Raw genomic sequence first — 16,756 nt, forward strand, 5'->3', positions numbered from 1 at the left:
AACAGCTATCTGCAAATGTGAACACCAAAAGTTCTCAGCGGGTCCAGTCGGCGGTCCGGTTCATGATGTCCTGATTATGATCTTCCGTGTGCCACAAAGCTATAAATTTAATTTCATTTTTTCCCTGTCAGTTTTGTACGCCCTCTCCTCGCTTTCTCTGATACGGTCTCTGCTACTGATGTTGGACTCAACAATCTTTTGTCTTCCTTATAAAAAGTCAACTGATTGTCTAGTGACTGTTTCTCCTTGTGTTTCAATTTTTAATCAAATGATTGCTCAAGTTAAAAAATTCAAATTGTATATATTGTCATTAAAAATATTTTTTACTGCATCTCATATAGAATTGTATTAATATTTTTTGTCTATCGATCTGAACTCCTTGTCTAAGATGTGGATGTGTCAAAATGTATTCCTATGAGTATATCTATGAAAATAATTCCAAATTTCAAACAAATCCTAATTATCATCCCATATTCTCAAGAAATTTAAAGCAAAGATATTTGTACCTGAATAAAAATATGAAATTGTTTTACATCGAGGATTTCCAACACAAGAATTTTGTGCGCAAGACACATACGTGGTTAATCTTTGGTTTGGTTTGTTCCAAACTTTCGAATGGGTAAATCCCCCCTCGGATATTTCCGAGTGGGTAGTACTACCCATACATCCACCTTTTCAGGGAAGTATGCTTCCCAACTACATCTTTGGTAATTAATCGTGTTATGGGTTCGAATTTGATACCACCGATTATTAGAATACATGTTCGAGGTTTTGGACCATTTTAATTATAAGCTAACTTACCTGTTTGCGCAGCAATTCCAAGAACTTCATGATTGTGCGCCCAGGTTTTCAGTATAAGATTATATTATTTGGTGGACTCTATCTTCGTACGTCCCGTTCCGGGACATTAAGGTCTGCAGTACTAAAAAAACTCACTGGTTGCTCGTCTTTGGGATCAACACCTTACTATTACTATTAATTACTATTTCATCTAAGTCAGGTTGGTACATATCTAAAGTAGAGTCGTTTACCCCATACATATTTAGAACAATGAGCCATTTCTTTTAACATTATATCCTACATACATAAAGAATAATTAAAGGAGTCATTTGTGACAATGATTATTTTATTTGAGTATAATAACTGTTAAACGTTAGTAAGTACTGAAAATTCAACTGTTTTTTTGTTTATTAGTTTATTACAAGTAAATCTGAAGCGCATGATGCTACTACCGTGGTCTGAGTTTGTACAGTTATTCTTTTACTGATGTTATGCGCACATTTGCTGCTTGCTCTACCAGCGATTCTCAACCTGGGGTCCGCGAAGAAGATTATTCTTTCCGGATGGGTACAAAATCTAAGTTGATTTCTGGGGGTCCGTCGTACAAAAGGTTGAGATCTGCTGATGGGATTCCCTAAACACATGAAACAATTATGTGGATTTAGAACTATTTTAAACATACTCAATGTCGAAGACGAAGATAACAGCTTAGTTACTTCAAATGAATGAGAAATATGTTTTTTTTTACTACAGGCGCATGGCCAAAGGATTAAAGCCTTACTAAATAACGTAACATTATTGTTTTTAGACATCCAGCAACTTTTTTTCGTCGAATCGTCTCAACATCGGTTTCACAATAGACTGATACAATTTTCCACTATACTGAATTCTTCTCGATTTATCTCCTTCCTCTCCATCCATCAGTGTCTCAAAAGATGGATCGAAAGAATCTGTCTTTTCCATCGTAACAATTGGAAGAATAGAAACGATCGAAACTAAAGCAAAAAATTCCATTCTCTCAATCTCAAGCTGCACATCGGCCATAGTCGGAATTCGCGGATATCCTATCGCCTTCAGCGTCTCGCTTAGAGATTGATAGTAAATTCCAACTAACTCTTCGGTTCGATCGCGCGTTTCCAAATTCGGACAGTTTGCTATGGCATAGTTAATATCAAGACCTGGACTCGAATAGTAGCAAATTTGATAGTCGACAAAAACGACATCGTCCACTTTTCCCGTTCGTGGGCTGTACTTGAACAGCATGTTATTACACCACAAGTCGCCGTGGTTTAGCACCTTGAAGCCATCGGTGAACTTCTGCGTCAGGCAAGCTTCCAACTTCGTAACGTAGACCGGCAACAGTTTCTTCAACTTTGCCACAATGGTCGGGTCAAAATCATCCCAGCTATTTTCGGCGACATCGATCAGTGTTTCCAACCCCTTCTCAAAGATCACATTTATACAATCAGTTTTCTGTTCAACCGCTGGGTTAAACATATTGAAGTGGAAGTATTTGTTCATCAAATCCATGTTGCTCTCGGCGTATGTCATCGATGCAGCGTGGAATTTGCCTATTTTCTTCATTATCAGGGCACAGTGATCAAAATCCAGTCCAGCGTGACGATTTGCCATAGTATAATTTAATGATTTCAGGTCGTGAAAAACTAGCATGCGCTCTGGGACACGCGTTGCGTAGAAGCATCTGTGGAAGAAGAAAAAATAGCCTCGGTTAATAAGATTTATAATAAATTAGGAAAAACTCCCCGTTAAAGGAAAAGCAAAAAATAAAATAAAATATATATGAATTTACTGAAACATTACTCACTTGGCAGCGAAGAATTCATTGTTAGCAATTTTAGATAATTGTGGAATAACGTTAAGGAACATTTCCGCCTCCTTCTCATACACAATCAACTCCTCAATCACTGGCCCACGTTGTCCAGCATCTGGCAAGCATTTTACCACCAAAGACAATTGCTCCAACTTTGATGCATTTGGTAACGTTCTGAAAATGATTTTTTGTCCCATTAATTTTCGAAATCACCCGCTTTTAATATGCTCTAATTCAGTTTACCGGAATTTTATATGAATACGAAATACATCACTCATATAATTATCCCCACTCGAGGTTGCCGGGGAAATTTCAAATTTTTCTACCACCAGGTTACCATTTCGGTACTCGCTGACGAGTGATTTCTTGATTAGATCCTCATTCAAATAGTCTGGAATAATAACTTGACTTGCGGCCGACATGATCTTTTTGGGTAGCGCGTGTCCCGTCCCTGCACTGGCTAAAAACGATCTATTCGGGTGCTTGGTCAGCAGCGAACTGATCCCGAATAAGTATCGCACCTTTATCAGATAGTTTATTCGCAACGATGATGAATCGAAAATGTGATTGCTCTGGTGGCACGCTTCTACGTTCTTATCAACCGACCACATTTATATCATATGTCTATGGCAACAATAAAAGTGTATGTCGTGGGCAGCCTCCCATGGAATTGCATGGTCACGGCGTTTATTTATTAAGACTGACATTTTTATTTATGAGCTTTTTATAGAAACACTCGCATAACGTAGTTCTATCTCCGGTTTTCTCGAATCATAGGAATGTATAATGTACTGCTTCAGTATTCACGTTATGCAATAGTATGCAATTTAAAACTATTTTTCCCACATTTCACCAACTGCCAGCACGCACGACAAACTAAACAGCCATTTTTCGGTGTACAAAACAATTGCGGAGCTAGTGCAACGATCCTATTGTCACTGAAAATCCTTTCCGGACAGTATTCAAACACATAGGATGTAGAGCCCATTTTCACCATTGTTATATTAGTGTCCGCTAGTTTTGTGCAACTGCAACACATTGACGCTGGTGGAAGGGTTCAAACTAGGGGGCTCGTTTCTTAGCAAATATATTGAGACCAATTTATACAGAACGGCATCTGCTGTAATAGGTTTTTTGTCCAACAACAGAAAATATTAACCACATGCAGTTACAAACATGGCAAAACTCAACTATTTCCACAGAAGAGTTTGTGCTGCAGAAATACCTGTAGAGTGGCAGAATAGTATTAAAATTACTCTCATAGTAAAAAGTGCAAATACTTAGAAACTTTACTAAGTTGCACAAGCAATCCAACGACTTTCAAATATTTCATCGTGTCCGATTCTATCATACCACTTAAGTCTTGAATCAACGAGTATTAGATAAGATGCACTGCTATTGCTCTCGATATTTGTAGAAATGAGAAACATCCCGAGCAGAACATCAAAACAAAACTACTATACATCTAAATTATTTGTGAAATTTGCGTTTCAGCCTCGTTTCATCAGAATCCGACACTAACTTAGGGACAGGGCTAAGCTAATGCCGGATTGACAGAAGCTTCAAAAACGAGAACACTTATTTGTTTTCTGAGCAAACCCCAAGTCCTGCGTGATGTCCCGCCAGAACAGGAGTTCTGATTATGCCGACGAGAATTGATTGGTTTGGCTTAGCACGCCAGTACAATATGCACTATGCTATATTTCTACCTGGTCGATTATTTATGTTTTTTGTAGGAGACGAACCAATGCGACCACTATTTATATCTATTGTGGTAGAGCAATGGCCAGGCACGTAGCCAGAGAGTGGGCTAGGGAGTTAAAGTCTCCGAAATTTTTCAAAAATGAATTTAAGAAACAACATGATTCTCGGTGACCCTTAAAAAAATTGGTATCTTGTTTTGTTTCAACAAAGTAATGGTGAAGGATGATTGCTATTTCGAACGACCGAAGACAGCGGTCACGATATCTACTCAGTATGCTGAATGTGATAAAACAGTTTCTTTCATATTGTGTGACTTGCTGTCGTGATCTGTCGGTTGATTGAGTCTCAGAAGCAAGAAGTGGTGCTTCAGCCAAATACGGATGCTATTGACTTCCAATCTTTCCGCATAAGACCGAATATCCGTGATGTGAATTATTTGCTGAAGGTGAAAATGGAGATAATGCTTACGAACATCGCCTTTAACTAGTTCTACCGTGTCAGGCATTCAGTGCTGATGTCATTAAACAAATTAGCCCAGGGCAAAACCGATCATTTTGTATAACAACTTGTAACATGTTGTTGATCCTCATATATATGAACGATGAGAAAATCAATATTCGGCTACATGATCTAATGCCACTTACTTGCACCGTGGTCATTAAAAGATTCCTGTCACATTTGGAAGAGATGGAATTCATTATAAAGAACACATCTAGGAATTAATTCCCCATATATTAAATGGTGTTTTTGTGGTGAGAATCTAGGTGGACCGACCCATTTCCTCCTACCTGACTCTGTGCACGTACAAAACATAATGCGATAGTATCACTATAGACGTTACATACACTTGCACATCCATAGTCTCCAATACCATTACCTGAAAAGCAAACAATTGCCAAATTTGTGCTTGCTGTTCACATAATATTGACTACTAAAGCTGGGTCTAGTATCTCAAAATTAAAGTCTTCACCATCAGGCCAGGTCAAGAAGCCGGCACTCGTGACCCGTAAGGGTACAAAACAAAGATTAAATCAGATATTCGGGGACATGGACATGGCAATAACCACGATGATGACAAATAAAAATGAACGACCACCAAGACGCTGTTTGTTGGCTAGAAAATTCTCAGCCTAGTAAACAGGTCCCCACGCGCAATCGCTAATCGCTCGCACGAGATCTGTTGGACACAGGGATACCAGGCGTATTTTTCAAATGTCTTCACATTTCATGAAAAAAATGTCTTCATTTGTCTTCACCGACCAGGATTATGAATCGGTTTTAGATTTTGAGCTAGAATTCTGCCAGAAATCGATCAGACAACCTAAACAAATTTGTCTTCTAAATGAAAAACCCGTCTTCACAGCATTTCAAATGTCTTAGAAATTAAGACATGTCTTCACCAAAGAGAATAGGGAAAGAGACGAAGAGTGAAAATCAGTCAAAACGGCAACACGCCCTTTATGATGATTTCAACACTAGAATTTTGGCAACCGCTTCTATAGGCAGCACTTTAAATGACTCCTATTATATTTTGAAAACAAACCGTATGTCGATCGATGGATTTGTTTATCAAACGATGTGCATTTCGAAACAAAGAGATGAAATAATTCTAAAGCTTATTTTTACTCATACATATACTCTAGAATTCACCTTACAATCACGATTGAACTAAATTCTGATGAAAATTCAAATTTCTTTTTTGATAGAAGTACAATACTTATCTCCTCCAACTCAGGCATGAGTAATGTTTATTTACATTGCACGATTGGTCTGCTCAATAAGGTATTTTTGGCTTCACACTATTCGTCTCTTTCCCTATTCTCTTTGGTCTTCACCAAAGAGAATAGGGAAAGAGACGAATAGTGTGAAGCCAAAAATACCTTATTGAGCAGACCAATCGTGCAATGTAAATAAACATTACTCATGCCTGAGTTGGAGGAGATAAGTATTGTACTTCTATCAAAAAAGAAATTTGAATTTTCATCAGAATTTAGTTCAATCGTGATTGTAAGGTGAATTCTAGAGTATATGTATGAGTAAAAATAAGCTTTAGAATTATTTCATCTCTTTGTTTCGAAATGCACATCGTTTGATAAACAAATCCATCGATCGACATACGGTTTGTTTTCAAAATATAATAGGAGTCATTTAAAGTGCTGCCTATAGAAGCGGTTGCCAAAATTCTAGTGTTGAAATCATCATAAAGGGCGTGTTGCCGTTTTGACTGATTTTCACTCTTCGTCTCTTTCCCTATTCTCTTTGGTCTTCACATCTGGCATCGCTGGTTGAACAACCATTAACTAGGGTTACCAACCGTCCTTATTTTCGAGGTTTTTGGAAAGCGTCCTTATTTTAATTCAAATGTCCTTATTTTTAGTCTCAAACCTGGGCATATACAGGGTGGTTCAACATGATGTTTTTAACAGGGCATGTCATGTTATTGTAGTTTAGTATTGTTTACCACCACAGTATGCTCACCATTTTCAAATTATTCAACTATATTTTGTAAATCAGCGATCTGCGAGAAATATGTTTTGTGCACTCCGACCATAATATGGTAGACATAATCGGCCAACTGACTCCACTATTCGCCATACAATCAAAGAGTAAAAGGTGCAGTTCTCATTATTGGATTATTAGCAAACAAATCGACCACATCCAGCACGCATTGAAGAAAATATAGCGGCGGTGACATTCCCAAGCATTAGAAACCAACATTGCTCGACTAATTAGCCAGATACCACTTGAAATTCTCGAATCCGTCCTCAAAAATTGAACCAGTCGGTTGGATTTCCTCAAGCGCCAACATGGTCAACATTTCAAAGAAATTGTCTTCAAACAATAAATGGCAAAAAATGTTCTTTCGATTGACAAATAAACATTTCGCGATTTACTCCGTTTTTTTCAAATTTTTGCGAGATCAAAAAAACGTCATGATGAATCACCCTGTATTAAATTATTCAGATCAACTTTATTCCAAGAGAATCAATTTCAATTGTCAATTTCAAATACTTCCAGCGATTGTTTGTGTTAATGGATACTCTCTGCGACTCATTCCAACCAAAAGTTCTTTTACTCAGAAGTAACCAACATTTGTTGAATAGCTCGATATGAGGCTTGGCCAAAGTGGTTATCTTCGTTCAATCTTGGCACTACACCGTTCCAATTTGTCTCGATCAAGATTCAACGTCTCAGTTCAACTACTGGAAAATAAGCCAGAATCCCGACTTTTTCAGAATTCTGGCTCAAGTGACAAATGATTCAGGCTCCAATTCCGAATAGGTTTGGCAGGGATGTCCTTAATTTGCTCTCAGTCCATTTGGTAACCCTACCATTAACGATTTATCATTTTCATTGTTTACATCATGGAAATATATTAAATACCCAAGGCTTCATTCAGCTAATGCATTGAACCGAATCAAACAATCAAATTATATAATAAAAATGTGAAAGTTTTAAAGAACACTGAGCAGAAAAACTGTCCAAAAATAAGCCCTTTATCGCTAGTGATTTGCGTCTAACAAAACTCAGATATTATGTTAGATATTGGCCAGGATAAAGTTAGTTAAATCATACGCAAATTGAATCTCTATAATAGGTTAGTGCACTGTAGTATAAACATCATGCATCTACTCAAGCGTGTTAGACAAAATCATTTCAATTTGCTGATGACAATATAGCCGAGAAGAGTTTTTTTTCGCATCATTTTAATGCAATAGTAGAGGGACATCCCCTTCGGTTGTCGGCACACTTTTGTTTTTGGCTCACAACATTACTCCAATTGAACAATATATGGGAATAAGCATACCAATGGAAATTTAGAGGCCTTAGCTAATAGCTTATGAAAATTTAATATATTCAGTCAACATGAAAAAACTTATTAACAATTCAGTAAAATGATAATTTTTTACCATTTTAAAAAATGTGGTCGGTTGTCGGCACCCTAAGAAAATTTACTAAAAATGGAATAATATGAACAAAAATCGTCAAGATTCAAAGGGACAAGAAAATTTATTCATTTCAACTACAATCAAAGGCATTATGAACATCAATTTTCATCAGAACTGCAATATGTCCATGTGAAAACTGGTGCGAATAAGACGCACTGCTAATGCACTGACGGATCGCATTCACTGCAATTGAGCGAGTTTCAGGCAGTCCATTTTTTTGCCAAAACTTTACACAAATCAGATAGTAGTTCACGCTGGCAGGTAACCAAAAAGGGGAGGGGTGCTACGGGGTAACCCCGCTATCCCACCAAATTTTCTGGTCGTGACAATCAGAGTGCTACCTAGCGGTGAAAACACGACCAGGTGGGCTTTCTTCATGTAAATGTGAAACGCTAATCCGGAAGTCGCCTTTTTGGTTTTCAAAATGGTGCCAAAGATCGACCTCTGGTATCTATTCGTAAAGCCCGTTCCAAATATACCCATATTGATTAGGTTATTGAGAGCATTTGCCACAAAAAATGGGGTGCCGACGATCGACCATATTTGGGTACCGAAACCGATTTTAGCAACCTTTTTGAAAACTGATCAAAAAAAAAATTGTGACGAAGATTTCGATGCTATTCAATGTTGAATCACCGACGAACCGACGTGTCACATGGAACAAAAAATGTGTCAGATGGTGTCCTAATTGTTTAAATTAAAATACGTTGTTACACTAGCGGCATCTGTATAATGGTTCGCGTGGTAGTCTTCGTCCATAAACAAATAATCCAAAGTGGATCGATGTTGAACCAGGTATGCTCGAACGAAAGAAACGTTCCTTTGTTAATGTTAAAGATCGTTTTTCCAGCTTTGCTTTACTTTATGTATGTAATATTTCATAAAACGTCCTTTAAAAGCAAAAACAAGTAACAGAATGCATGCATTTTCAATTAATTCTGAATATTATTTTGATGCATATTAACACTACATACGCAGCTGAGGGAATTGCACACCTTCTGTAATATCAATACACTTATCGAGATGTGTGCCCTGATTCAAACAATCAGGAGCAATCTGTCGTAATTTGACAGTAGCGATCGCGTCATTTCAAAACAATCGTTATTTTGTATGGTACGCCTTTAGAATGCCTCTGTCACCTCGGTTTGTCGGTGGTTTAATCACAAAATAGAATAAATTCAAATCGTAAATATTCAATGCGCATACTTTTTCGATCGATTTACTTCTTTCTATAACACTAAGCAAATCAAAAAAAACTTTTAAGTAGAGCTTCCCAGCAAACCACTAAGAACTAAAGTAAGCAGCATATTGACTATATACGAGCAGTCCAATGTTTATAAGCTTTGTATGGGCTTCACAAATGTTTAAAAGCTGTATATCAGCTTTGCAAATGTTTATAAGCTTCGCGAATGTTTCTAAGCATTACGAACATTAAACTATAAAATAGACCATATATGGGTATATGAAGCTATACTTTAGAGCCTAAATACCCTGTATTTGTAAGCCGTAAGCAGCAGTCAGCGATGCCGTTATAATGCCGTTAATGGTTGACATTTCTATTAAGGGGTTGTATACAAAGTTGTGGCGAAAAAGTGAGCTAAGTTCGTGATTTTTTTAAAGCGTTTTATGCATTTTTTTTTGAAAAAGCAAAGGACAAGTTGAATTAAAAAAAAAAAATGATGGTTGGCAGAGTTATGGTCAATCCCTCGTAGCGAGTTTTTAGCAGAGGTTTGCGGTGAACGCTCTTCAAGCCGAACCGCTCAACTGAAACCAAAAAAGTAAAAAGATTTTTGAAGAAAAATTTATTGTGGTGTACTTGAACGGATCGGTTTTCCAATAAAAAACATTTTCCTGTAAAACTAATCATGTTAACCAAAAAATTAAGTTTTGTGATGTTCAAAATTTTAAACAAAAATTCATGGCGAATCACAATTTTTTGGATGAAAAAGGGACCGTTCAAGTGCACGAGTATGTAAATACAAACAATCAAAAAAAAAAATTATGAAAATATCACGTTCACCGCAACGGTACTTTTCAAACAACTTAGTTCCGAGATAATTGCGTTTAAAATTTTGTGTTAACTTCATACGCGAAAGAACCAGCGCGCCGCGAACGGCTGTAGTTTTAAATCTAGTGGATGAAATTTCACCCAGATATTTTCAAAAGTATGTACTTACAGAATATTCAATAATTTGTTTTCAATTTTTTGAGTTCCAACTTTGTATATAACCCCTTAATCTAAAACAATGAAGTCCAAATCAAAACAAATATGATATGGCGCACTTTGTAAGTAAATGAAAAAGCTTATCGGCTTCAGATATTTGTCACGAACAAATTAAAAGGAACCAAATCTTTGAGCCATAAAATGATACGAAACTGTGATGGATAAATTTTAGTTTAGTATAGGAAGGGAGGTAATTTGAAAAATAAAATATTCCCAAAACTATGCTTCTGTTCGACAGTGAGTGAAATCAACTTCCAATCAAAACAAAAATCGTTCGATTTAAGAAAGACAAATATCATTCATATAACCAAATGTCCAAATGGATCAAACAGCAAGCGCACTGGAACAACTGAATCCCCATATCTTCTAGAAGCAGAAGTTCGAGCCTGGATCAAAGGCTGTATTGAAAAAAGTCAAACACATGTGGTAGATAGATCATGAAAAATAGAAAGAGTTAAAAACAACTTTTCCTCCATTTTCGTTTTGTTTTTTTTTTTTTCAACCAGTGGGTTCTACCTATTACACAAATTGTTTTGATATTCCTCCATAGGCGCGGTGGAAAAGTGGAAGTAGGCTGTATATCAGTCGAATATTTCGCCAAAAGTAGCTTTTGAACAGCACTCATGTATAATATGATGCCTATTAGCTCAGTTAACTTTGTTCTATACGCGACTATAGAAGCGAATTGATGCCATTTTTACGGCTTAGTGGTTACTTGGGTAATGATGCGGATACCATGCGTTGAGAAATAATGTCGTTGATAATGTAAAGCATGCCAAATTCTCAGCGTTCTTTGAGTGTTTGTATGTTGATGCAGGGCCGTCCTTCGACCACTCGGGGCCCCTGGGCACTATTGAACCCAGGGGCCCCATCATTGAAATAAAATAAATAGGTAAATAGATGTATATTAGTATGATTCTTCATGCCACCCTAAGACTTCCAAATTTGACCCAAGTAGACCAACAAACCATCAAAATAAATGGAGAAAATACATAGTTATAGTTTCCATCGCCAGGTGGCATTATACACGCACGATGGTTTGAGTTGAACTGAAAATTTATTAGCAAGTGACTCTATCATGCGCAGAATTTCTAAAAAAGCAAAATCCCATACACGCTAAGGTAAAGATAATAGCGTATAAAATGATAAAGCATAATATGGCAAGAATAATAAAAGACATACTGTAAAAGCCGTAGGAAAGATAAAAGAACATTTGGTCAGTGTTAAGTCAGACCGAACTAAGTCGCAAAACATCGAAAAATGAGTTAATCATTGCGCTGGTTAAAGAATTTCTTCAGCTACATTCGACTTTTGCCAGATTTCAAATATGAAACTAGAATTATGGTAAAAATTATTTTCCAATTATAACGTAAAGGATGCTGCGATGTAAACTTTAAACTCGTTTTTCTCGGAATCAATACATTGTCACTTAGTCCGGTTTGACCTAACACCGACCATTTGAAGGTTAGAAACTAGACGTTATCCGTTCTATAAGTGTTTTGGATATGCGTGTGCTAATTCTGTGTCCACCACTGTATATAGCATCGATGTGCGAAATGCTCAAAATAATCGTACTAATAATACCCTGTCATTATAGTATGATTTAAAGTTTGACATCAGGGAAAAGTCGTGGGGTGTCGGGCTTACCACCCAAGCCGAAAAAAATCCCAAAAAGGCAAAAAACGTTCCACAGTTCCCATAAGGCGACGTAACATAATTTTATATTAAATTGTGCTAGCAGCCAACCTCATAAGCGGGATGCCTTTTTTGGTTCTCAACTAACACAATCAAACATGAGAAACTTCAAGCATATGATGGAGATGGATTCAATAACGAGAACGAAGGACAACCAGTGACAGGCGCTTTGAGGAGTCCATTTTCACCTAGCGTATATTTTTCGATCGGGTAGTAAGAAAACGGAAATAAAAACAAAATAAGGTTGATAAAATTGTCTGTACGGCAATCAAAAACGATCAATTCATAATTCCGTGTGCGTTTTTCGTAATTCCAAGTGAGTTTTTCCGTGATGTTAAACCTCAAGCTTATTCTAATAATCGATTTTTTCCGTCTATCGTACTTAGGGGAATTTGCATCACTCAATCCGGGTCTTATTCTGTGTTATGGTTGGCGTGTCGTCGAAGGATAAGCCATTTCCGAACATGTCTCGCAGTGTAAGGGCCGAAACTCGGGCTAGTAAGAAAGATGATGTGAAAAAGTTCATGCTTTCAATGGACCGTGTACGTCGCTGGGAAAAGAAATGGGTCACGATCGGCGAAACGTCAATGAAAATCTTCAAGTGGGTTCCGATTTCCAGCAAGGAAAACAAAAAGGGCGGTGGTTTGCTGAAAGGTGCAACTGGTGTTGGTGGTGGCACTGTCGGGAATGGGTTGAACACATCGGTTAGCAATGCGGCTACCGTCAATAGTAACAGTAACAGCAACAGTAGCGAGAATAAGGAGAACAGCAGAAAGCCGGGAACTGACTCAAATTCTAACTCGAATTTCGCACTGACCACTGAGGATTCAAATACTTGTAGGTTTCTTTTCTATCAGTTTATTCAGTTTACTAACCACATTATTTTCCTTAAAGGTTTTTCACTTGTAAGCGATTCTCAGGGAGCGACAGAGTTTGTGTCCAATATGCCCTTCTCCGAGGACTCGAACTCACAAGGTTCGGATAGTGTGACGAAACGATTGAAAAGTGATTAGATGCACAATTTTATCCACATGTAGGATCGGAACGCTATACGATGGTCTGAGGCACGATACACTAATCCCAACTTGATTGTGCGTAAGTTATTACTTTTGTTTTGATACCAGAGCATCGTCTAAATGTGAACATAAGATTGGTTTGTACAAACGTGGCATACAGTCTTAACGATAGGATTAGGTATTCTACACAATTCGATTAAGGATAGGACTGCGTTTAAGAGGGGTTACATATCCGGGAAAGGCAATTTTTCGAGACAGTTCTCTACTATTGGGGGGACGTATTTTCATCTTTGACCTCTCACAAACACGAAAACATGTAAATTATTTATTTTAACAGTCATATTCTTACAATTTCATCTAGTGAAAGCTACATACACTTCTATACCATTTCAACACAGCAGCATCGTTAGGTTTTGCCTAGTTTTATCGTACAACTCGCGCTTAGTCGCTTCGTACAGAGGCTGCCACGCATTGCTCTTCGAGTTTAGATTTTTAGCTGCATTTTCCGTATACTTTAGAACGAACTTTAGAAATCTGCAGGATGGAGAAAAATTTGCAGATATTATAAGATACCTATTAATAATGATAAAAATAATTGAATGTTGACGCCGCAGAAATGGAAGTTTGAGAAATCCTTCAATATGGATAAGGTGCCAAGATATACGAGTGGGTGGATGCAGCCTCGTAAGAAATTCTCATAGAAATAGTAAACACCTACCGTACTACTTGCGTGGCATCAGGAAGATCTGCACATTCCATGAGACAGAAGAATATCCACTTCACTAGTTGAAGAATCAATTTCAGGCCTTGCCAAATTGTCGGGAACATTCGAAGCATATTGTCCAACGTGTTCCTTGCTCTGGAGCGCAGTTCTCGTTTAGCCAGTGCTTCCATGCGAGATGATAACGATTTATGCAAATATTCAATTGCCATCTTATGGACTATGCATATCCGCGTCAAGAATCCGACTATTTCGCTTTCCCTAGCATGGCGGTAGAAGATAGGTACATTTCTTGGTATTTCGACTGATGGCAAAAATAGGATATCGGATTCAGGTGTATCCAATGTGTCCGGAGGAATTTGAGTGGAATCGCTTCTTTCCAGTGCAATTTCACATTCCTGAAGTTTGAATTTAAGCATAGCATTGCGATGAAAAATGCTCCTATACTCAAAGTTGCTATCGTTGGTTAGCAGCAAATAGGATAAGTGTAGTATCCTATTAGCTATCGATTCATCAATTTGCAATAATTTCAGTTCGCCATGACTGAGTTTGTCTCGTATTCGAGGACCATCGAGTGCTGTTAAAAAGTCGTAAACTAGCTCTAGCAATGAGGTCGAAAAGTGATTGTATATTTTGTTGGGAGTATTGGAAGAATCGAATTCATCGAATATTGTATCCATTATTATGTAATATTCCGCAATTTTCGCCCGGTAATCTAGATCATATAATGTTCCGTACAGCTTCCTAAGGTACATCTCTAGTTGGGGTAGAGCTATACAGACAGATTGATAATACTCTCCGCTGTTGTAGAGTTTGATTGCGTGTTGCCAATTAGCTGTTAGTCCTTCCGGTATATCACTAGCATTATGTAGAGCTTTCCCGAGCAAAGTGACACAAAAACGATCTATTTTAATTTGGTTAACAAGTGCTCCCCTATATTCTGCATACTCGCGATGCTTGACGACGTAGCTTAATTTGTTCAACCGCTCCCCAATAGAAGTAAGCATAAGCAAGAGAAAATTTACGTACAGCGGACTGACATCCTGCGGGCTAGAGAAACCATGCCACACCAAATTTCTCAGATTGATACCGTTTGGTGTTCCTAGCAGTAATCGTAACAGATATACAGGTGTTTCACCTAACAGATTGACCAAAACGTCAGTCATTAGCAAATCACGGAGAAGATGCGGCGGAACTGTGCCAGTTTCTGTTTGGTAAACGTTACCAAGTGAGTACTCCACAATTGATGTTAGAATTAGCGAGCTGCTCAAGGTGTCCATTGAAGTTGAGCCCACCAGCGAAAGCATATCCAAACGATTGGTCCATGAAAGCTTTTCTTCGGAGATGACGGCAGTGGGGCAGCATATAAGGAATTGATGAATAATCGTTGTCATGGATCGACAGTAATAATATTGTAGCGGTTGACTATGGTGCACTGTGAAATGTAACACACTAAATTACTATCTCAATTGATTGGCACTTATGCCGGGGGTGTTTTTGTAAATGTTCTTACCTATTTTATCACCGAAGTATGCTTCCACTTTTGCCCAATCAATTGTACCTTCATCGGCACCACCCGCGAAATTATTAGATATTTCGGAAACATTTTTAGTCTCTATGATACACAACTTTTTGATTTCATCACTGAAAAAACTTTCGTGTGCTGTCATCACGCATGTTTATCGACAAACAGGGGAAGGAGGGGCGATATGAGCATCGAAAACTGACATAATTTTTTTAAAGACAATATTATTTTAATATATTTAATAAAGAATATTAATGAGTTTCTGAAATTTTGTGTAATTTTGAATGCGCTTTAAAAAAATGAAGGATAGTGTGCCGGGACTTGCATATCAGTCTCATATAAAAATCAGAATGTTGTTTTGTGGATAATTAAGATACTATATAAATATTTCTGTGTTACAAAAATGTAATTAAAAGCTTGTTCTTTTAGTGTAAAACCGGTGTAAAAAGCAGAAGGAAATTTCAAATTCATGCGAGCACTTTTGACGACACTCGCACGTGTACTCGCAGATTTTGCATGATTACAATTTGAATCAACGTATCATAAAATGTGTTCGTAACTACTGTTAATTAGTGTGTACTGCCGTAATACGCATATTTGTCCCATGTTCTATGGGATTCCCTATATACATGGGACAATTATGCGTATAACGGCAGTGTACTACTCTTGATGTTTTAAAAATTAGGATAGTGACCATGACAGTATGAGTATTGTTCTGTGAACTCAATTCGACCACCTAAATAGCCTTTCGGAGATTTCTCTTCAACATTAATGCCGTTGATTAATGCTATATAGGGTATATCATAAGAAAATTACTTAAGGTTCAAAGAACTTTCGGTGAGTGTCTATGAGAATTGAACGCTTGATAGTATGTGTTGGAAAAAAATGTGTTCACCTTTCCACCAGATTATCCATGTAAAACCTTTTCAAAACTAAAAGAAGAAAATCAGTCGATTTATGCAAAATAGCTGCTGGAAAAAATATCGGCATAGTTGAATGGTGCTGTTGAAAAAGTGGCTTTGATTTTTGCCACACTACCACAACGTGCTGGGGTACGCAACACAACTGCACAATGAAAAAAACACAGCCACTTTTTCAAAAGCACCATTCAGTCAAGCCGATAGTTTTTCCAGCAGCTATTTAGCATGATTTGAATCGTGATGATCTAATAAATGGACTGATTTTCTTCTTTTAGAGTTTTGAAAAGGTTTTATATGGATAATCCGGTGGCAAAGCTGAACACATTTTTTCTTACGCATACTACCAAGCGCTCAATTCCAACACATGCTCAAAAAAGGTAACTTGAGCCT

General features: G+C 37.5%; 3 protein-coding genes across 3 annotated transcripts; 1 reads left to right on the forward strand and 2 right to left on the reverse strand.

Annotated features, from left to right (window-relative positions):
* Nucleotides 1-1,108: 1,108 nt before the first annotated feature.
* Nucleotides 1,109-3,237, reverse strand: LOC131681376 (uncharacterized). The gene is made up of 3 exons (XM_058962133.1): nucleotides 2,855-3,237; nucleotides 2,606-2,785; nucleotides 1,109-2,482 (listed from the first exon to the last, which is right to left on the reverse strand). The coding sequence occupies exons 1-3, from the start codon at nucleotides 3,220-3,222 to the stop codon at nucleotides 1,585-1,587; spliced, it is 1,446 nt and encodes a 481-aa protein (XP_058818116.1). The 5' UTR covers nucleotides 3,223-3,237; the 3' UTR covers nucleotides 1,109-1,584.
* Nucleotides 3,238-12,305: 9,068 nt separating this feature from the next.
* LOC131681394 (B-cell CLL/lymphoma 7 protein family member A) lies at nucleotides 12,306-13,795 on the forward strand. The gene is made up of 3 exons (XM_058962155.1): nucleotides 12,306-12,500; nucleotides 12,571-13,021; nucleotides 13,079-13,795. The coding sequence occupies exons 2-3, from the start codon at nucleotides 12,610-12,612 to the stop codon at nucleotides 13,195-13,197; spliced, it is 531 nt and encodes a 176-aa protein (XP_058818138.1). The 5' UTR covers nucleotides 12,306-12,500; nucleotides 12,571-12,609; the 3' UTR covers nucleotides 13,198-13,795.
* Nucleotides 13,590-15,600, reverse strand: LOC131681386 (endoplasmic reticulum membrane-associated RNA degradation protein-like). Its single transcript, XM_058962143.1, has 3 exons — nucleotides 15,435-15,600; nucleotides 13,919-15,356; nucleotides 13,590-13,734 (listed from the first exon to the last, which is right to left on the reverse strand). The coding sequence occupies exons 1-3, from the start codon at nucleotides 15,589-15,591 to the stop codon at nucleotides 13,590-13,592; spliced, it is 1,740 nt and encodes a 579-aa protein (XP_058818126.1). The 5' UTR covers nucleotides 15,592-15,600.
* Nucleotides 15,601-16,756: the final 1,156 nt, after the last annotated feature.

Source organism: Topomyia yanbarensis, chromosome 1 (genome assembly GCF_030247195.1).
Source record: "Topomyia yanbarensis strain Yona2022 chromosome 1, ASM3024719v1, whole genome shotgun sequence".
NCBI lineage: Eukaryota > Metazoa > Arthropoda > Insecta > Diptera > Culicidae > Topomyia > Topomyia yanbarensis.